General features: G+C 42.3%; 1 protein-coding gene and 1 non-coding gene across 2 annotated transcripts in view; both read right to left on the reverse strand.

The window, feature by feature from the left end:
• Positions 1–23151, reverse strand: part of TBC1D16 (TBC1 domain family member 16) — a 140418-nt gene that overhangs the window by 89870 nt on the left and 27397 nt on the right. The window contains exons 4-5 of the mRNA XM_080281446.1: positions 22529–23151; positions 477–638 (exon numbers count right to left, since the gene is read on the reverse strand). The exon at positions 22529–23151 is cut by the window's right edge and continues 266 nt beyond it. Coding sequence (XP_080137572.1) covers positions 477–638; positions 22529–23151 — 785 coding nt within the window. The remainder of the gene's footprint in view (positions 1–476; positions 639–22528) is intronic.
• On the reverse strand, positions 7692–7810 carry LOC145411482 (5S ribosomal RNA). The gene has a single exon (XR_013899423.1). It is a non-coding gene; the product is annotated as a 5S ribosomal RNA (ribosomal RNA).

Genomic DNA, 23151 nt, shown 5'->3' on the forward strand with positions numbered 1-23151 from the left:
AGGATAAAAAAGAGAGTTAAAGGCGGCATATGTCTGAGGTTTGGGGCCTTGTGATTACACAGGATAACCTTACTGAAGGGCAGGAAGCCTGATTCACTCTGTTCCTCAATGCTTCTCTTCCACTTCAATTACTGTGCAATGGTGTGCCAATATCTGTTAGCACTTTGTGGCTGCCCAGTATGAGTTTATCTTCACTTAATCTGTAGTAACTGTAGTATTATTTGCCAAGGAATGTTTAGTCTGTACTCTCTCCACCTTACCTTCAAGGGCAGCTATCCTTGTTATCACTTCCCTCTTGTTACTGAAACCCTCCATTAGCAAGTTGGAAAACTTACTGGGTAGCTCATGTAAAATAAGAAATTAATGACTAGCAAATTCCTGCCATTAATAAGTATACTAGATTTGCCACAATGTAATACATATACTGTACATGCTTCCAACTCATTATTACAGCAGCAATAGGACCAGTAACTTACTGAGATCAATACTGAAGATGCCACACTTGTGAGTTCTTCTTACAGGGGATGAACCTCCATCCACTGGTGTCGGGCAGAAAGAGGAAACAGACGACTCTGGGAAGGCCAAGTTTGCAGAGTATGCCATACTCTCAGCACTTCTCTCATACCAGTACTGCTCACCTGTCCACAAAACAAATTTTTAGAAACTTGTACTAGTTATAGTGTCACACTTCGCACATCTTCGTCCCAACAGACATCTCGAGCTCACTGAAATCAAGGGACTTCTTCCAGGATTATTAAAATCCCTTGTCAGTAGCCAGTGTAAATTCATTCATTCATCATCCAATCCTACGTTGCCCCATGAGAAGCGTAGGAGCCCAGGGCTAGGCAAGTTGGTCCTGACATTTAAGATCAGCATGACCAGCCTCACTCATCCCTGAGTGGCATTATGTGAGCAATAAACCCCAACCACCCCATGGATATAAACCTACACTGGCTCAATTCGACTGGAGTGCAATAATTACCCACTAAACTACCGGCCGCCAAAATTTGGTTATATCGTTACCATCCAGTGTAGTCAATGGTTTCCTGGTGTGCAGGAAACCATTTGGCTTGTCACTCAGTGTAGAGTCACCCACAGGCAGAAGGAAGAGGAAGGAATGAAAGAAAGCAAGACAGAAGGGGGAGAATAAAGTCACCCTTATGCAGAAGGACGAGGAAAGAATGAAGGAAAAAAAGACAGAAGAGGATGGAAGGAAAGACGGATGGAGGAGAGGAAAGAGCAGACACCCGAGGGCAGCACTACACTGAGTGAGTGGATGGTGAAATTAAAATAAATAATTTTGACTGAAAGGGCTAATGCAAGACACAATAAATAAAACTGCACCACCATCATAATTATGATCCTTTTTCCCAGGAAAGATGAGGTGAGGAAGGATCCAGAAAAAAAAAAAAAGGTACAAAAAAATGCCCAGTGAAATGCATCACACAACTACTCACACTTTATTCAAGCTCTGCAATCCTGGCTGCATCTCTCAAACATAATCAGTGGTACATAATAACAATAATAATAATAATAATAATAATAATAATAATAACAATAATAATAATAATAATAATAATAATAATAATAATAATAGTGGTATGTGGGGGCGTTCACCGTCCATTCACTCAATGTAGTACTGCCCTCGGGTGACTGGCCTTTCCTCTCTTCCTTCCTCTTGTCTTTACTTTCTTCATTCTTTCCACTTCCTTCTGCCTATGGGTGACTTTACACTCTCTCTTCTGTCTTTCCTTCATTCTGTCCTCTTCCTTCTGCCTATGGGTGACCCTACTCTATGTGACAAGCCAAATGGTTTCCTGTACACCAGGAAACTATTTACATAGCTGAGTGGCAACCATATAACCACACTATGGACCTGGTGGTTTAGTGAGCAAGTAAAGCGCTCCAATTGGACTGAGCCTGTGCAGGTTTCTACCCAAGGGGTGGCTGGGGTTTACTGCTCACGTAATGCCACTCAGGCATGAGTGAAGCTGGTCACTCTCATCCTAAATGTCAGGACCATCTTGCCTAGCCCCGGGCTCCTATGCTCCTCATAGGGCAACACAGGATTAGATGATGATGATCATGATAATGTAAAAAATAATAACTAATTATAATAATAAAAAAACTTTATAATATAATTATCATACACCCAAGAGAAAGTCTATCTATCTATCTATTGCCAGACGCCTCAATCCCGTTTGGGGTGGCCACAAACAAATCGCCTCCGAGTCGCCCTGTCCCTCGCCATTTCACTGCCCTGCTCCCAACTCACACCCCCCTCTCTCATATACCTCTCCACCCCATCCCTCCATCTCATCCTCGGCCTCCCTCTCCCTCTTCCCCCCTCCACCTCACTCACATACACTCTCTTCGTCAGTCTTTCACCCTCCATCCTCTCCACATGGCCAAACCACCTCAGTGTATTCCTCATAACGCTTCCTATCACATCCACATCCACACCACAACGCTCCTTTATATCCTCATTCGTCAGCCTGTCTCTCCACGTGACTCCACAGGCTCCTCTTAAATAACTCATTTCCACTGCTCTCACTCTTGATTTGTGTCCTTCCAACAACGTCCAAGCTTCACTTCCGTACGTTAGAGTTGGTATCACAATACTGTCATATAGTAACTTTTTCACTTCCATGCACACTTCCCTGTTTCTTATCAATGCTTTCAAGGAACCAGCAACCTTTCTTCCCTGCTGTACCCTTTCAAGCACTTCACCCTCCAAACCTCCATCCTTACTCATCACACTGCCCAAATACTTAAACGTACTCACATTTTCCAATTCCTCACCATCCAACCTCACCATCCAAGAGAAAGTCATTATCTTGATTTTCAAATTATAACTGCAGTGTCAAACCCTGTCCATTACTTCACCATACATAGTTCAATAATCTAAATCCCATTAGTTACCTCATTTACCATATCCACCTGGCACCGACAAGGCACCTACTGTACATTTGGTGGCGATGTTTACCCTGGGTGGAGCAAAGCAGTTGCATTTCCCACCAATGAACCAAACCTCATCATATTTCCCTGCACCTTATTGTGGAGGAAGACCCTGGCCCAACCCCAATGAGGTGCTGTCTACCATAGGAGGGGCCACTCCCCTACACAGTACATGTTTTTTATTTTGCTGAACCTGTAAGATGGCCCAACAGAAACAGTTCCTTATCTGTGGTCATGGGGTTTGCTTGGCCAGACAATAAGAACAACAATAACAATCATATCCAAGCACCAAAAACAGAAGTGCCACACCCAGTCAAGTGGTTGTCTGTGCATACTTCAATAAACTAACTCGACCCCCTGCCAGTTCCCTCATTTGCTTTACCCATCCATCATCTTAGCATATCAAGCCTTCTGCAATCACTCTCACTCACACACTATACACCGCTTTCACTGCCTTATCTATATTCATTCCCTCCACATTACCAAACCACATAAACACACCGATTTTTTAAACAGTAGCTTCACAACAGTTCATAACTCCCCAATCAGAAAACTCACTCCTACATTACTATAATTGTGGTTTACAGTACACAGAATATACTGACTGCATTATCAGAAAATCAACAATCACTGTCTTCACTTCCAATACATGAATATCAAACACCTTTGAATCACTCACTTTCACTAACTACCTTTGCCAAATAGTTATTACAAAATTCTTGGATTTACACAGGAAGTATACACAAAGTCTTTCCTCAACACATGATATATCAACTGAAGGCCTCTCATAAACTTGATAGTCCGAAAATCATCACCAGCATTACCATCAGACACTATTATGAAAGCTGAAAGATGTGGAGTACTAAGTCTACTTATTAAAGGTTAGAAGTAAGTGTGCCTGAATAGTATGTTCACAGTGTTAAAGTGGATATGAGCTGGAAGGTGAATAATGACAAAATGGTTATGTGGTCCATTTCAGCAGGAATTCTGGTACTTTTATTATTTCTTTTCTTACTTCTGGATCCACCCACCTCTGTTCACCATCAGCATCATCCACAGTTCCAACCAATTACTATTCACAATCTGAACAATGATGATAATAGCTATTACAGTTACTGTACTGCTGTCACGAATACCAAATGAGTATTAAATCCCGTAAAGAATTTGGGTTAACATTAAGGCACTGCAGATTTTCAAATACATGTATTGTACAGCGAAAATCCTTCAAGGCAGACTCCTTTGTCCTGAATTTTTGTGAAATTGGACAATCGTTTATGGTTCAGGACACACAACTATTTATGCCCAGCTTTAAAATAATTGGCTTGAGGGAGACTCAGTCTTTGGATATGCAGATCAAGAATACAATACCTCTACTGTACTGCACAAGTTTGTGAACAGTGGTAGCAAAAAACAAACTGGTGTAAATAATTCCAAAAAAATTTAGGTTTCCTATTTCTTTTTCTTTTTTTTTTCTTTTTTTTGTCTCTGAATGAAAAAAAGGGACCCCCGAGCTAGACCTACATAATTCATATAGCCCTGCTAGGGTTGCAGGAAAGCGCTGCCCCTCCCAGCTAAGGCACCTACCCATGCAAGGTGCAAACTCTCGACCTCATGATCTCGAGTCCAGTGCTCTACCACTGAGCCACCCTGCTCTCCTGAATGAATAAAAGTTACTAGCTTAGTTGCCCTTTATATTTTGCTGACTGAAAAGAACACTGCAAATTTCTCAAACTGTGAAAAGAGAGAGAGAGAGAGAGAGAGAGAGAGAATGGGATGCAGGTAAACTAATAATTTCTGATACCGTATGATAAATTTGCGAGTACAGACAACCTATTATGACTCGCACCATCCCCCTCCTCATTAGTCAGCCATAAAGGGGCTTTACTAAATAATTATTCAATCTGTAAATTCTGTATGAGAGATAGAGCCCAGATAAAGATCAATATTGCCCACCCTTGTGGAATGGATATGGAGAGGTTGCACTAAAAAAAATGGACAAAATTCAGAACAAAGCTGTTGAATGGTTAAAAACCTTACTATTACAAATAAGCTACCTCCCCTACAGGTAAGAAGGAATGTTGCCTCCCTTGCAATTTTTTACAGATACCTTTACGACAAATGCTCAGACTAGGCTGCATCCATTGTGCCACCTCTCCACGCCTTCCCCTGCGCTATGTGGGCATTTCATAACCCATGACTGGACTGTCACACTGCCATATTGCAGAACTTCTGCCTATCAGAATTCTTTTATTTCCCCAATTGCATCTCTTTGGAACTCACTTCCCACGAGTGGTTTTTCCCCCAAACTTCAACCAATGACTGTTCAAGCTCAACTGTTACAGACTTTTCATGAATGGAGGACACCTGTAATCTTGTGTATGGATTTTTTTTTTTTTTTTTCCTTCTTCTGCTCTGTTACTAAAAACAAAAAAAATATGGAGATCAAAAAATTTTTCTGCATTTCATGCTGCATCAGATACCATATTCATCTTCACTTATTGTTGTTGTTGTTGTTGTTAAGTAACCATCTGTCTAGCTAGGCAGACCCATCAATCAAGCAACTGCTCCCAATGCCATCACATACAGTGACTCAATGTTCCCTAGTGGAAGACAGTACATTGCCATACCAAGGCTCAAGAAGCAGTATGGAGATTTGGTTCCTGGATGGATGGCACATCTGTGTCTCTCCACCCTGTTAATTGTCTCCCTCCATCCAGTTAACAGAGGCACCATGGTAGGCTCCACATCACACAATCATTTGATACATGGTTACTAACCACTGTTGTAATATTTAGGCCAAGTGAAATCTTTTTCTCTGCCATCCAAAATAAATGAAAATAAGTATACAACTTACCAACTTGCATTAAAAAGCTTGTCACTTATATGATGTCAAACGAGCCAACTTTAAACACCAAGATGCCTTTCCCCAGGGCTACAGTAACCCTGCTACACACCATTTTGCATCACTGGGCAATCCTGTTTGACTTTTAACTTATATGCTTTACAACTTAGCTATATAGGGGGGAAAAAAGGACATGACAGGATCTATATATGCATATACTGTATGTATATATATATATATATATATATATATATATATATATATATATATATATATAGTGTATATATATATATATATATATATATATATATATATATATATATATAGTGTATATATATATATATATATATATAGTGTATGTATATATATATATATATATATATATATATATATATATATACAGTGCTCGACAAAAATATTGCACGCCCGACGCCCCCACAACAAAACAAACCTTTCAACTATGGAAAAAAAACATGTAAATAATGCATTATAATTACCTTTAATGCTCGGTAGGGTTTCCTTTGCGCCTCTTCACGGACCTGAGATGTCATGGAAGTGAAAGGGCCACATTCCTCAGGTGCTGGGGTGATATACTTGCCTAGGACTCACAAATGGCTGCTTCCAGCTTAGGCAGAGAGCTCATGTCCTTCACTTGGAGATTCTTCTTTACGTGGTACCAGAGGTTTTCTATCGGATTGATGTCTGGGCTATTGTCTGGCCATTCTTTCATGAAGGAGACCTCGAAGTCACGAAGCCAGTTGGTGACAGATTTGGCTGTATGAGCAGGTGCACCATCCTGCTGAAACACTCGTGCACCTGTGAGCTCGAAGGACTCAGGTAAATGATCACAAAGCAGCTCCAGGTAAACATCCTGATTCACTCTGCAGTTCCTGGGAAGCACAAGCTTCCTGAACCCCTTACCAGAGAAACAACCCCACACCATTAGTGAATCAGGGTGTTTAACTGTGCTCTCCATGTAACGGGGGTCAAGCGGGTCACTATCTCTGCGCCAGTACATGCGCGCTCCTCAATTACAGGTAATGATAAACGTTGCCTCATCAGACCACAACACTGACAATCATTGGTCAGGTAAGGTATTTGTTAGCAAAGGCAAGCCTACGAAGTCGCTGGTTATGTGTAAGAAGAGGCTTTCTCACAGGCCTGTTGGCTTGTGTAACCAAGTTCATAGACTCTTCGAGAAACAGTGAGCACTGAAACCTTGCCAAACACTTCCGGGTTGCTCTCCTTAATTCTCCTTGCAGTCACACGAGGATTAGACTCCACTGCACATTTTAGCACATTAACAGACCTCGGGGAAGTTTTCCTGGGCGTACCAGACCATGGTTTCTTGGTGGGAATGTCACAACTATTTTCCATTCGGTAACGGGCACACCACTTCCGCACTGTCGACCAAGCCACACCAAGCAAATCACTAATTTCCTTTGTGGGGTGGCCTGCCTCCTTTAGAGCAATGATCTGTGATATTATTTCATTAGACAATTCACAGGTAGGGGCCATATTAAAGTAGCGAAAGCCAAAACACTGCAGTTCACTAGGTAAAAAATGGTGTAACAAGAGAGGGTGGAGCGGCCGGGTTCCCCTCTCTCACGCAGCCCGTAGGCAACTGAGGCGCCAGCCAACCAAAAAAAAAGGTGATTCTTTTTTTGCCAAAAGTATTGCGCACCTTGACATAGGCACGCAATACTTTTGTCGAGCATTGTATATATATATATATATATATATATATATATATACAAGTGTATATATATTTTTTTTCATTCATTCATTGCCAGACGCCATGTATCTCAAACAGGGTGGTCAAGGGCTTAGAGTTAATTGTTTTACAGGGAGGGGCACTAATCCTCCACCAACCCCACTTGACACGTAGGGATGCCAACAGCATCTGGTGTTCCCAGGCGGTCACCCATCCAAGTACTAACCAGACCCAACGTTGCTTAACTTCGCTGATCGGACGGGAAGCGGTGTACTCAACGTGGTATGGCCGTTGTATATATATATATAGGTATATATATACAGTGCCCGTCAGAAGTATGGAGCGCCCTGCGTCCCTCCTGAGAAACAAACCTTTCAACATTGAAAAAACATATAAATAATGCATTTTATTTACCTTTAGTGCTTCGTAGGGTAGCCTTTACGTTTCTTCACGGACCTGAGACATCTTGGAAGTGAAAGGGCGAGGCTCCTGAGGTGCTGGAGCGGTATTTTGTCCCAGGAGTCACGAATGGCGGCTTCCAGCTTAGGCAGAGAGCTCACGTCCTTCCCTTGGAGACTCTTCTTTACGAGGTACCAGAGGTTTTCAATCGGGTTGAGGTCTGGGCTATTTCCTGGCCAGTCTGTCATGAATGATACCTCGCAGTCACGAAGCCAATTGGTGACCAATTTGGCCTTGTGAGCAGGTGCACCGTCCTGCTGAAACACTCGTGCACCTGTTAGCTCGAAGGAGTCTGGTAAATGATCACACAGAAGCTCCAGGTAAACATCCTGATTCACTCTGAGGTTCTTGGGAAGTACAACAAGCTTCCCCAAACCCTTCCCTGAGAAACAGCCCCATACCATGAGTGAATCAGGATGTTTAACTGTGCTTTCTACATACCGTGGGTCAAGTGGGTCACTACCTTTGCGTGCTCCTCTGTTACAGGTAACACTAAACGTTGCCTCATCAGACCACAACACTGACAACCATTGCTCCTCACCCCAGTTTAGATATTTATTAGCAAAGGCAAGCCTACGAATTCTCTGGCTGCTAGAGAGAAGAGGCTTTTTCACAGGCCTGTGACTTGTGTAACCAAGCTCATGCACCCTACGAGACACTGTTCTCACTGACACCTCACCAAACACTTCTGGGTTGCTCTCCTTAATTTTCCTTGAACTCACACGAGGATTAAACTCCACTGCACATTTTAAAACATTAACAGACCTTGGGGAAGTTTTCCTAGGCCTACCAGACCTCGGTTTCTTTGTGGGAACTTCACCACTGTTTTCCTCCCGAAACCGCGCACACCAACGACGCACTGTCGATCGTGCCACACCAACCAATTCACTAATTTCCTTTGTCTGGTGGCCTGCCTCCTTTAGAGCAATGATCTGGGATATGATTTCACTCAATAGTTCACGGGTAGGTGCCATAACAAAGTTTTAAAGGCCAAAACACTGCGGGACACTCGGTAAAAAATGGCGCAATTTGAGAGGGACACTCAGCGGAGTTCCTCTCTCTCAGGCAGCCCGTGGGCGACTGAGGCGGGAACCAACCAGCGTGTCGGAAGGCCTCAGGCTACCGTGACGTCATGCTCGGAGCTCAAACTTGTGGCTCAATTCTTACCCCCAAAAATGGGTGATTCTTTTTGGGCCATAAGTATTGCGCGCCCGGCGGACAACGCTGAATACTTCTGACGAGTACTGTATATATATATATATACAGTATATATATATATATATATATATATATATATATATATATATATGTATGTATATATACGTATATATAATTTTTTTTAATGTCTGGGTGCCAGCGCCTGCTTTTTGGACAACTCTGGCATATTATTATAAAATTTCTTGATACAGGAATATTGAAGTACAGTATTCTGTTTCAGTATCTATTTATCTATAGACAGACACCTCAACTCCGTAAGGGGTGGCCACAAACAAATCACCTCCATGCCACCCTGTCCCCTGACATTTTGCTGTCCTTCCCCCAACTTACTCTCCTTCTGCTTCCAGTACCTTTCTACTCCATTCTTCCATCTCATCCTCAGTCTCATCTTCCCTCTTCCTCCCTCTACCTCACTCACATAACTCTCCTAGTTAGTCTCTCACTCTCCATCCTCTTCACATGGCCAAACAACCTAAATGTATTTCTCCTAATGCTTTCTGTCTAATCCATATCCACACCACATCAGTCCCTCACTTTCTCAGTTGTCAGTCAGTCTCACCATGTAACTTCATATGCTCCTCTTAAATAACTCATTTCCACTGCTTTCACTCTTGACTTGTGTCCTTCCAACGAGGTCTAAGCTACGTTTCCATACATTAGAGTGGGGATCACAATACTCTCAAGCAGCAGCATTTTAACCTCCATGCTCACTCCCCTACTTCTTATCACTGCTTTCAGTGAACCAGTAACCATTCTTCCTTGTACGTTTTCACACACTTCATCCCCCAAACTCCCATCCTTACTCTTCATACTACCCAAGTACTTAAAGGAACTCATGATTTCCACTTCCTCACTATCCAGAATCACTGCATTTGGTAACTTCATTTCTCTTGAAGATCACAAATTTACTCTTCCTTACTTTCACCTTTACATTCTGTTTCTTCATACTCTCCGTAACTCATTCACTAAGCATTGCAGTCCCCTTTCACCTTCACCTAACAATACAGTATCATCTGCAAACAACAGAAGATGAAGTTTCTAAACACTGCCCTCTCTCAATAGGGTTGTTCCAACATCCACTGCCCTACCTTGTATCTCTTTTATAATTGCATCTATATACAAACTGAACAACCATACAGCCATGACACTTTCCTGTTTGAATCCAACATTCAAACAGAAAAATTAATTCAGTTCACCATCCACAAACACTGTAGCCCTACCCTCATACATATTCTTCACGGCATTCAACAACTTCCCATTTACTCCATATATTTTCAGTATTTTCCACATTCCTCGTCTATCCACTCTGTCATATGCTTTCTCCAAATCCATGACAGTAGCATACAATTTTCCCTCCACAAAAAACTTTTCCACTAAACACCTTAGGATGATCTGATCTACACAACCTCTTCCCTTCCTGTAACCTCCCTGTTACTCTCAAAGGCTCATTTTTTTTTTTTTTTTTTTTTTTAATTCATCGATCCATCATACACTGTACTGTATTTGATTTGGCTAAATAGATATCTATAAACCTATCTACCTCTGTCAATAAGTATCCTACCATATACTTTTCCTATTACACTAAGAAGACAAATGCCCCTATGATTACCAAAGACTTTTATTTTTCCTCTTTTCCTTTGTACACGGGAGTACAGTAATTATACCTGATTTCCAATCTTCTGGGATTCTGTCTGCCTCCCAGGCCAATCATCTTCCATATCCATTTTACCACTAGCTTTGCCCCGTGCTTCAGCATTTCATTACACACTCTATCTATTCCTGGGGCTTTGCCCATTTAGACTTGCTTCCATTATTTCCATCCAACTGATCTTCTCCCTTCACATCTCCCTCCTCCTCCCAGCCATTCCCGAGCCACTTTTTTTTTTTTTTTTTTAAATAGCAGAACAGAGGAAGGAGAAACAAATGAACAGGAAAAATATATAATCCATACACCAGATTACTGGTGTCCTCCATTCATACAAAACTCTGTAACACTTTAACTTGAAAAACTGTAGGTTGAAGTTTGGAGGGAAACAACTCTGGGAAAGTGAGTTCCAAAGAGATGCAGTTCGGAGAATAACAGATTTCTGATAGGCGGAAGTTATGCAAAATGGCAGTGTAACATTCCAGCCATGAGTGCTACCAGATGCCTGTGTAGCAAAGGGGAAGGCATGGAGCGGTGGCACAATGGATGCAACTTCATCTGAGCATTTGCCATAAAAGTATCTGTAAAATAACACAAGGGAGGCAACATTCTTTCTTATTTGTAAGGATGGTAGTTTATTTGTAACAGCAAGGTTATTAATACTGTAATTCTAACAGCTTTGTTCTGAATTTTGTCTAGTTGTTTTTGTGCAACCTCTCCATATCCATTCCACAAGGGTGAGCAATATTCCAGCTAAGAGCACACATGACTCTTCTAATATACCCCTGGGGGTAGGGGGATTTTCAAGAATACTCCCCCAGTATCCCTGCTTGTCGTAAAAGGCGACTAAAAGGGTTGGCGGAGGGTTAGTGCCCCTCCCCGGAAAACAACTATCTAAAAAAACAAACAAGAAGCCTCGGACAAGGACTGACCAAACAATGACGACCCAGGACCGGACAAAGGACTTGGTAATGAGTACATGGAATGTAAGAGGAGCGAATGATGAGGTGAAAGAGAGAGAGATTGTCCAGGTGCTTGAGGGTGTGAAAGTGGATGTATGTGGAATAACTGAAACAAAATGGTAGGGAGAAAGTGTGAGAGAATAGGAGTAAGGATGGGGTATATGTGCAGGACTAGGTGAGAATGAGAGGGCAAAGGAAGGAGTATGTATAGTTGTGAGTAAAAGATGGAAGAGGAGCATAAGACAGTATGGATCAGTTGGGTCAAGGATTGTGTGGGTAAAGTTGAAAGTTGTGGGTAAAGTTGAAAGTTGGAATACAAATGTGGGCGATTGTGTGTGTGTATGCACCAACGCAAGATCATGCTAGAAGAGTGAGAGAAGAGTTCTGGACAAATGTGGTAGTGTGCATGGAAAAGTTTGGAAGGAATGAGAGAGTGTTTTTGATTGGTGATACGAATGGTAAAGTTGGGAATGTGAAGGTGGATGGAATAGTTGGTGAGTGGGGTGTGCCTGCTGAGATAGATGAGAATGGGAGTGCATTAGTGGACATTTGTGCTGGGAGAGGGTTGGTGATAGCCAATACCCTCTTCAGGCATAAAATGATCCACAGGTATACATGGCGAGTGATGAGAAGGGTGGGTGGTGAACTGAATGAAAGGAAGGCAATGATTGATTATGTGTGTGTGGATGAAAGGATGCGAAGATGTGTAAAAGATGCAAGAGTGTATAGAGGTTGGGGGAGTGGACTTTCTGACCACTACTTGGTGGTGGCCAGAATTAGAATGCAAGTAAGATGGAGGAATAGAAGAAGGGAAAGACGAGAGGAAGGAGTAGTTGCAAGGAGAGTGGAAAGGTTACAAGAGGATGAGGAAAAGGCAGAGTATAAGAGAGAAGTGGAGGAATGATTGGGCAAATATGAATTGGAGCAGATGGGAGACGTGGAAGGTGTGTGTAAGATATTTACAGAAGAAATATGTGCAGCATGTGATGTGGTGTGTGGAAGGAAGAGAAGACGGAGGGGGGTGCAAGGAACAGCGTGGTGGACTGAAGAGGTGAAACAGGCTGTGGCACAAAAGAAGAAAGCATACAATGAATGGATGAGAAATAGGGGCGTGGAAGAAGTTGAGAGGCGGAAGAGAGAGTTATATGTGGAAAGAAAGAGAGAGGTGAAAAGATTAGTAAGAGAGAGTAAGAAGAGAGTGGATGAGGAATTTGGAAGGAATTTGAGTGTAAAGTGGAGGGACTGTAAGAAAATGTTCTGGAGAGAAGTGAAAAGAGTAAGACAGGGTGGAAGTGAAGTTATAGTCTCACCAATCTAAAACCAAGGTTTGGGTGGAGTCCAGCCGGGGATATCCCGCCGTACAGCGTTGCCTTGTTTCCTATACTCTGATTGGCTAGTGGCTGACCTGACACCGTTATAGTTCGCCGGTCACATCTCGCCACCTGGCCTGACATGACTTCACCCACTTCTGTGTGTGTGTGTGTGTGTGTGTGTGTGTGTGTGTGTGTGTGTAAAGACAAACTAATTTCAGTTATAAATATAATTTAAGTTATATATATATAACAGAAAGTGAACAGTGGAAGCACGTGACAGAAGCTTAAATCTCCCTCCAATGGATCTGGATGTTGCCGCTCGTGAATGTTTTAACTTATTTATTTCTATTAATAAAATAGAGTATGTTCTACTGATTCCTTCAAATTATATTATAAACGTAATTGTGACATTACTTACCCAACTTAGAACTACCGTGAAAGTCGGTAAAAGTAACTACATTTTTTTCAGCACCACTGTAAAATATGTATGCCACGTTTCTTTATTGATGAACAAGAGCCATATGCATTACAAGTTTACCTTCCTTTGATATGCTAGAATACTTACGTTTATATTGTATTAGTACGTGTGTACCTATCTGTGATGCCTATTACATATATAACAGAATCTACTCATCGCTCGTTTAGGAAGTATGGCATGGCTGCACCCAGCGCCAGACCCCACCCAAACCTTGGTTTTAGATTGGTGAGACTATAGCATGGGAGTGAAAGATAAAAATGGTAGATTACTAGTGGAGAAGGGAGAAAAAGTGAGCAGATGGAGAGAACACTTTAAGGAATTGTTGAACGTAGAGGATGGAAGTAATGCGAGTATAAGTGGCTGGGGAATGGCCGGGAGAAGGAGGGAGGTGAGAAGACAGGAAGAAATCAGTAGGATAGAAGTTGTGGAAGCAATGAAGAAAGTTACATCGGGGAAAGCCCCGGGAATTGATGGAGTGTGTGGTGAAATGCTGAAGCATGGGGGAGAGATAGTAGTAGAATGGATGTGGAAGATGTGCAGATTGGCCTGGGAGGAAGGTAGAGTCCTGGAGGATTGGAAGTCAGGTATAATTATTCCCTTGTACAAAGGAAAAGGGGAAAAAGAAGTGTGTGGTAATCATAGGGGCATTTGTCTTCTTAGTATAATAAGAAAAGTGTATGGTAGGATACTTATTGACAGAGTTAGAGAAAGAACAGAGAAATTAGTTGGAGAAGAAGAGGGAGGCTTTAGGAAGGGAAGAGGTTGTGTAGATCAGATATTCATTCTTAGATCTTTAGTGGAAAAGTTTCTAGAGAAGGGAAAGAAGTTGTATGTGGCTTTCATGGATTTGGAGAAAGCATTTGACAGGGTGGATAGACAAGGACTGTGGAAAGTGTTAAGAATATATGGAGTAGATGGGAAGTTGCTGAATGCTGTGAAGAGTATGTACGATGGTGCGAAGGCTGCAGTGCATGTGGATGGTGAACTAAGTGAATTTTTCTCTTTGAAAGTTGGTTTGAAACAGGGATGTGTCATGTCTCCATGGTTGTTCAATCTGTACATGGATGGGGTAATAAAAGAGGTACAAGGTAGGGTAGTGGATGTTGGAGTGGCCCTGGTGAGAGAGGATAGTGTTTGGAAACTCCCTGTACTGTTGTTTGCAGATGATACTGTGTTGCTGAGTGAAGACGAATGGGAGCTGCAAGGCTTGGTGGATGAGTTTGAGAGAGAGTGTAAGAAACAGAATCTAAAGGTGAATGTAGGGAAGAGTAAAGTGATGGTCTTTGAGAGAGGTGAAGTTCGTGAATGTACAGCGAGGTTGGATGGTGAGGAATTGGAAAATGTGAGTACGTTTAAGTACTTGGGTAGTGTGATGAGTAAGGATGAAGGTTTGGAGGGTGAAGTGCTTGAAAGGGTACAGCAGGGAAGAAAGGTTGCTGGTTCTTTGAAAGCAGTGATAAGAAACAGGGAAGTGAGCATGGAAGTGAAAAAATTACTACATGACAGTATTGTGATACCAACTCTAACATATGGAAGTGAAGCTTGGACATTGTTGGAAGGACACAAGTCAAGAGTGAGAGCAGTGGAAATGAGTTATTTAAGAGGAGCCTGTGGAGTCACGTGGAGGGACAGGCTGACGAATGAGGATATAAAGGAGCGTTGTGGTGTGGATGTGGATGTGATAGGAAGCGTTATGAGGAACACACTAAGGTGGTTTGGCCATGTGGAGAGGATGGAGGGTGAAAGACTGACGAAGAGAGTGTATGTGAAAGAGGTGGAGGGGGGAAGAGGGAGGGGGAGGCCGAGGATGAGATGGAGGGATGGGGTGGAGAGGTATATGAGAGAGGGGGGTGTGAGTTGGGAGCAGGGCAGTGAAATGGCGGGGGACAGGGCGACTTGGAGGCGAGTTGTTTGTGGCCACCCCAAACGGGATTGAGGCGTCTGGCAATAGATGGATAGATAGATAGTAGCCGTGTGTGTGTGTGTGTGTGTGTGTGTGTGTGTGTGTGTGTGTATTTTGGGCAACCGAAACTACTCATTCAAATCGCACCAAAATTGGCACAAAACTCGCAATAAATTTGCTGATGTGAAAAAACTTGGTCCCATCACGATTGAAAGACTTTTCTATCTATCTGTCTATTGCCAGACGCCTCAATCCCGTTTGGGGTGGCCACAAACAAATCGCCTCCAAGTCGCCCTGTCCCTCGCCATTTCACTGCCCTGCTCCCAACTCACACCCCCCTCTCTCATATACCTCTCCACCCCATCCCTCCATCTCATCCTCGGCCTCCCCCTCCCTCTTCCCCCCTCCACCTCACTCACATACACTCTCTTCGTCAGTCTTTCACCCTCCATCCTCTCCACATGGCCAAACCACCACAGTGTGTTCCTCAAAACGCTTCCTATCACATCCACATCCACACCACAACGCTCCTTTATATCCTCATTCGTCAGCCTGTCTCTCCACGTGACTCCACAGGCTCCTCTTAAATAACTCATTTCCACTGCTCTCACTCTTGACTTGTGTCCTTCCAACAATGTCCAAGCTTCACTTCCATACGTTAGAGTTGGTATCACAATACTGTCATGTAGTAACTTTTTCACTTCCATGCTCACTTCCCTGTTTCTTATCACTGCTTTCAAAGAACCAGCAACCTTTCTTCCCTGCTGTACCCTTTCAAGCACTTCACCCTCCAAACCTCCATCCTTACTCATCACACTACCCAAGTACTTAAACGTACTCACATTTTCCAATTCCCCACCATTCAACCTCGCTGTACATTCACTAACTTCACCTCTCTCAAAGACCATTACTTTACTTTTACTACAGTATATTTAATGAGCGATCACATTTTGACCTAAAAATGCCGCTCCTGGCGCCCGGCAAAGGCTCTCCGTAGAATTTTTTGCCCACAGGTACAACTAAAGTATTTTGGACTTGCGTATGGACAACTTGGGTTCCATTCCCAAAACTGCAAATAACATGATCAATTGGTTAGCTGCAAAAAATCCAAGTGACAATGTTACACTAGAGAAGCACATAAACGGACCATCATGGGTCCTTTGATGTCGCCTTGATGGACGATAGTGACAACGTTAGATTAGAACAACATATAAACACAGGAGCAAGTGCATGGGGCCCAAAGGGCCCACAAGTACTTGTATAAACTATAGCTAACTGCTCACAAGTGAAGAATCTATGAACTCTGTACAATATGAAATTCAAGTTTCTTTGAGGCAGTTTTGCCAAGTGATCTGACATGATAGGTCCAGCTGAAGGCATTGTTAAGTGAAACACCGATAATTTCAAAACTTTTGGAGATAGGAATATTAGTAGCACTGAAGGTAATATAGGGATCTGGCAATATCTGTATATTAGTTAACAGCATATATTTGGTTTTAGCAGCATTAAATGAGACAAGGTTATTTTGTCCCCTTTCAGTGATCCTAAACAAGTCTTGATTTATGGAGATGGCTATACTGGGTTGTGAATTAAAGATATTAAACTTTGTGAATGGGTGTTTAAGTCTGAATGAACTATGAAGTTTTGAGTCATCTGCATATGAATGAATTTTTTTTTTTTTTTTCTATGAAGAAGGAACCAAAGACTACGACAGATAAGAGATCATTAATATGAATTAAGAATAGGATTGGAGCCAGAACTGATCCTTGTGGAATGTCAGCATTAACTGTGTGGCAACTGGAATATTCATTATCTACTTTTATCTTTCTGTTGCTGAAATATGAGGAAATAAGAGGAACAAAAGACATTAGTCCATAGCATGGGAGTTTGGACGGCAGGGAATGGTGTTACACTCAGTCAAAAGCTTTAGAAATATCAAGGGCTACTGCGTAAGTTTCTCCATGTTGGTCAACTGACTCATGGATGGTGTGATTCAGGGGATCAAGTGTATCAATGGTGGATCTTTCGTGGCAAAAAACCATACTGTCATTAAGTTGTTGGATTCAAGATGTTCAACTATGTGCTTATTCATTACAATTTCAAATATTTTACCAAGAGAATATGTGATAGCTATTGGTCTGTAATCAGCGAGGTGAGAGGAACTTCCTTTCTTTGGAACTGGGTGGATAATGGCTTTTTTCCAAGAAACAGGGACTGAAGAAGTACAAATGCATAGTCCGAATAATTTAGGTAGAACAGAAGCAAGTTCTGGAGAGCACTTTTTCAAAACAAATTGAGGAATTCCATCTGGGCCTGGAGCTTTGTTGGTTGGTAAATTGTATAGGATGGATTTTACGTATCTAGTCTGTATTTTACGTGAAGCAATTTCGGTAGAGTCAAGTTCTAGTACTGGGATGTTCTGGCTGCCTTCCTCTAACATAAAATTTCTGGAATTGTACTGGCAAGGATATTCGCTTTACCATGCGGGTCATTTGTAATGTTATCATCTGAAGATTTTGGTGGGGGAATGGGTGATGACTTGTTAAAGTTCTTATTGAACAAACTGACAGCTGACCAGAATATTCTATTGTCATTAGGACTGTTTAGTAGTTTGGATGCTTGGTTGTGAAGAAAGTTTGATTTAGCAAGATTTATTACTGCATTTGCATGGTTTCTAGCAATTCCAAATTGACTGAGTGATTGTATTTTGTTTTAAGTATGAGTTAAATGTTGGGACCAACTGCCTACCCCAGGGCTCCTATGCTCCTCATGGGGCAATGTAGGATTGGATGATGGATGGATGGATGGATGAGTTATAAGCTAATGACTTTTGGGCCGATGATCTGGTACAACTGCTATCAAACCATTTTGGGAAATCCGATCTTTTAGTGAACTGTTGATTTGGTATGAACAATTCCATACCAGCTTGTATTAAGTCATTAATGTGGGACTGGGTAGAATTCATGTCACAAGAGAAGAAAGACTGCCATGGAATGCCAGCAAGATTATTTCTGAATCCATCACAGTCTGCTCTATGAAAGCACCATTGGGTCACCCTGACAGGATCAGAATGGGGAAGTTTGGGAGAGATGACTAATGAGGCTTTGATGAGATTGTGGTCGGAGGATCCAAGTGGTGACAGTACAGTACTTCAATCCTGTGTTGATCTGGATTATCTGTAAGGAACAGATCCAAGAGACAGGCATTATGGTCAGGATTATTTGGTATTCTGTTTGGCGGCTTTACCAACTGCGTGAGAGTAGACGATTCTGCAAACAGCTCGCATTCTAGACCAGTATTGTCGGTCCTCACAGAATGTGATCACCATTCTACATTATGTACGTTAAGATTACCCAAAATGGTAATTTCAGTGCTAAGGGTGAAGTTAACGTTAGTTAGCTGCGTGGATATGGGGTTAAATACACTGGGTTTTGAAGAGGAATTGGGGGAGCAATAAACTACACAGATATATTTGGTAATATCTAGATAATTTAGTTTATACAGTAAATAATCAAAATTAGTTGTAGTGAAGTTCAAACCAGTGTCAACTGCAAATTCAGATCTGACATATCAACAGGTGCCACCCTTGTTACGGAAGTTTGTGAGGGGATGGTAACTAAACAAAATGGGGATATTTCAGTAGGGGAAGAGATTTGGGATTCTGTGAGGAACAGGGCTTGAGAGAATACTGACTGTAGAAAAAAGTGAACTGAATTCAAATTGGTATTAAGACCACAGATATTGGTGAAGTATAAGGCCAAACCTGAGCTTCTTCACTGATGAGGATGAACTGCATTTACAATAGTCTCTGCAGGCACAGTCGCTTGATAGCAACCGGGAGGAATCAGTGCCGCCAGCCATGCTCTACCGGTGGTGGCAATCCGAGATACCACCGTGTTTGCTGATGTTTTTGCAGTGGCCATTATTAAAGGGGAATGGAAACAGATGGTGCGATATCTAATGTGCAAGTAGTGTGATGCAGACACGCTGAAGGTAAAGGCATTGTAAGAGTACACCGGCCTACTCTCTGTGCAAGTGAAAGCACTGAAAATGTTCAGCAAAGGGAGATGGTCAGGACCAGGTCCTGAGGGCCAGTGAAACGGGAGCTCCAGCTTTCCCTTACTTGTGATACTTTCATTCTCTGTTTAACAATTCCTTAAGTGTTCTCTTCATCTGCTCACTCTTTCTTCCTTCATCAGTAATCTGCCATTTTTATCTTTCACTCCCCTTCTACCTTCTTTATCATTCTGTCTTATGCTCTTAATGTCCTTTCAGAACATTTTCTTACATTCCTTCCTCTTTACACTCAAAGTCCTTCCAAACTCCTCATCCTTTCTCTACTTTCTCTCTTTCTCATCTCTCTTCTCTTCTCTTCATATAACTCTGTTCTGTCCACCAACCTTCTTCTTGCCTTTGTTTCCCATCCATTCACTATATGCCTTGTTCTTTTGTGCCATGTCCTCTTCATTCCACCATGCTGTTTCTTGCACCCCCCGTGGTTTTCTTTTCACCCCACACACCATCCCCTATGCAACACAGATTTCTTCTGTGAATACCTTGTACACACCTTCCACCTCCCCCATATGCTCCAAATCACATCAACCCAATCTCTTCTCTCTTATATTCTGCCTTGTTTTTTCATCTTCCTGCACCCCTCCTACCCTCTTTGTATGTACTGCTTCCTCCTGCCCTTCTCCCCTTCTGTCCAGTCCATTAGCACCTTGACTCGACATCCCCAACCTCTGTATGCTCTTGCATCCAGCATGTATCTTCTTATTTTCTCATCCACACACACACACATAATCAATCACTGCCTTCCATTCATCCATCTCACCACTCACCACCCACCCTTCTCATCACTTACCATGTACACCTATGGATCGTTTGCACCTAAAGAGAGTATTGGTTATCAACAATCCCTTCCCCACACAAACGTCCACCAGAGCACTACCATTTTCATCCATTTCTACAGGAACAACCTACCCACCAACTACTCCATCCACCTTCACATTCCCTACTGTTACATTCACAGCTCAATCAAAATCACTCACTCACTCCTCTCAAACTTTTCAATCCATGCTTCCACATTTGCACAGAACTCTTTTTACTCTGCTTGCACAGTCTTCTGTCGGTGCATATACACACATAATTGCTCACATTTGCACTCCTGTTTTCAATCTCACCCAAACAATCTGTGAACCTACTGAACCATATTCTCTTATATTCTCCTTCCAAGTCATGCACACAATATATACACCCTCCTTTGGCCGCACACAATATATACACCCTCCTTTGGCCTTTCATTCTCACCTACTCCTGCACATATATCCAATCCATACTCCCATCTCTCAAACTCTCACCTCTCCATGTGGTCTCAGTCAATTCACCTATGTCCACTTTTGCATCTTCAAGTACCTGAACAATCTCATTCTCTATCACCTCATCATTCACATCCCTCACATTCCATGTTGCCATCCTCACTCTGTCCATTGTTTGGTCCTTGGTCGCCACCTGTAGGTCTGTCCAGACCTAAGGTATTTTGTTTGTCTTTTTAGTTAGTTGTTTTCCAGAAAGGGGCACTAACCCTCTGCCAACCCACCCTTTTGACAAGTAAAGAATATGTATGGGTTGGTTATCTGGTTACCATCCATCATATTAAATGATTTCTTGGCATCCAGGAAACTATTCAGCTTGTCTATCTATCTATCTATCTATTGCCAGACGCCTCAATCCCGTTTGGGGTGGCCACAAACAAATCGCCTCCAAGTCGCCCTGTCCCCCGCCATTTCACTGCCCTGCTCCCAACTCACACCCCCCTCTCTCATATACCTCTCCACCCCATCCCTCCATCTCATCCTCGGTCTCCCCCTCCCTCTTCCACCCTCCACCTCACTCACATACACTCTCTTCGTCAATCTTTCACCCTCCATCCTCTCCACATGGCCAAACCACCTCAGTGTGTTCCTCACAACGCTTCCTATCACATCCACATCCACACCACAACGCTCCTTTATATCCTCATTCGTCAGCCTGTCTCTCCACGTGACTCCACAGGCTCCTCTTAAATAACTCATTTCCACTGCTCTCACTCTTGACTTGTGTCCTTCCAACAATGTCCAAGCTTCACTTCCGTACGTTAGAGTTGGTATCACAATACTGTCATGTAGTAACTTTTTTACTTCCATGCTCACTTCCCTGTTTCTTATCACTGCTTTTAAGGAACCAGCAACCTTTCTTCCCTGCTGTACCCTTTCAAGCACTTCACCCTCCAAACCTCCATCCTTACTCATCACACTACCCAAATACTTAAACGTACTCACACACTTAGTGTTATGTCACCTGGAGCAGCCCTACACAGAGTGAGTGGATGCTGGGTGCCCCCATCCACCATAATATATAATTTACACTTATATATACTTACTGCTAAACTATGAAGGTAGCTAATGTTGAAGTATGGTATTCTAATTCAAATATACAAGAGTGATTTATAATCATGTACAATCACAGTTGAATTAAAAATTCCATGCATAAATTCATCTCCATAACTCACCTTTAAGGAATGTTATAGTTTTACTATGAATTGCATAAAATATTCAATATATTTATTCATGCCACATCTGGACTACTTTTACTGAACCTTTGGAGAGACTTTTACAACTGGAGGACTTAAATGAACCTCCAATAATTAAAAAGACGTTGAGTAAATGCATCTGGAAGTCGCAAGGCAAACTAAAAATCATGCAGGATGTCCTGGGAGGAAAGGGCATAACTTTGGGAAATGAAAGATAAGGGAATTCTAAGCAAAATATGTTACCGTATATGAACATCTGTCCAAATCTCAACTATTACAAAGCTACAATTACTGATGCCCTTATGGGTGAAAGTGGTCTCCCTCACAATTTGCCCATGTGATCGTTAGTAACTGTAGTTCTGTAACAACTATTACTTCCCAAAGCTATGCCCTTTCCTCCCACAACACCCTGTATAACTGGACTGAAGAAGTGAAAGACACTTATCCTAATACAGGTATACCTACCAGCAGCTGATGAGAGACAGTGTGGGATGGATGATGGCTGTGGCTCTGGTGATGACTCCAGACTCTCTTCTCCTTCACTAGTAAGGTGATCACGTGCCCCAGAACTCTCAGGTGTCTCAGTGATAGTCAGTGTGTCACCCACTTTGTCTCCATCACAACTACTATCAGGCGAGGAAATATGGTGAAACTTTGGGCCATCCACCTCATCTTCAGCCTTCTCAAATCCTTTATGAATATCAGAGACAACTGAAGCAACGGGCGTTAAAATCTCCTCCTGTAAGAGACCTTCACAGGGGTCAGTAACTGCATGTCCTGTACAATCATGAGTTGTGTTCTTGAGCTCTTTATCAAAACTCTCCTTATCTCCTCCAGTCATTTCCTTCTGATCTGACAGATGCATATATGAATCCCTGTCAGTTTCTCTATCAGGTAATTTGACTCCAGGACAAGTTTCAGTTCCTAAATCCACTTTGTTTTTCTCTACATCTTCTATAATAACTCCATTTTCATAACCTGTATCAGATTCACCTTCTCCTTTTGAAGAATTATTATGTCCATACTCCTCTAAGGTCTTGGCTATGTCTTTTTTTTCAATGAAATCCATACACACTGTTTCCGACACA

This window comes from Coenobita brevimanus, chromosome 89 (genome assembly GCF_032717465.1).
Source record: "Coenobita brevimanus isolate Jiangsu-jjx chromosome 89, ASM3271746v2, whole genome shotgun sequence".
Classification (NCBI taxonomy): Eukaryota; Metazoa; Arthropoda; class Malacostraca; order Decapoda; family Coenobitidae; genus Coenobita; species Coenobita brevimanus.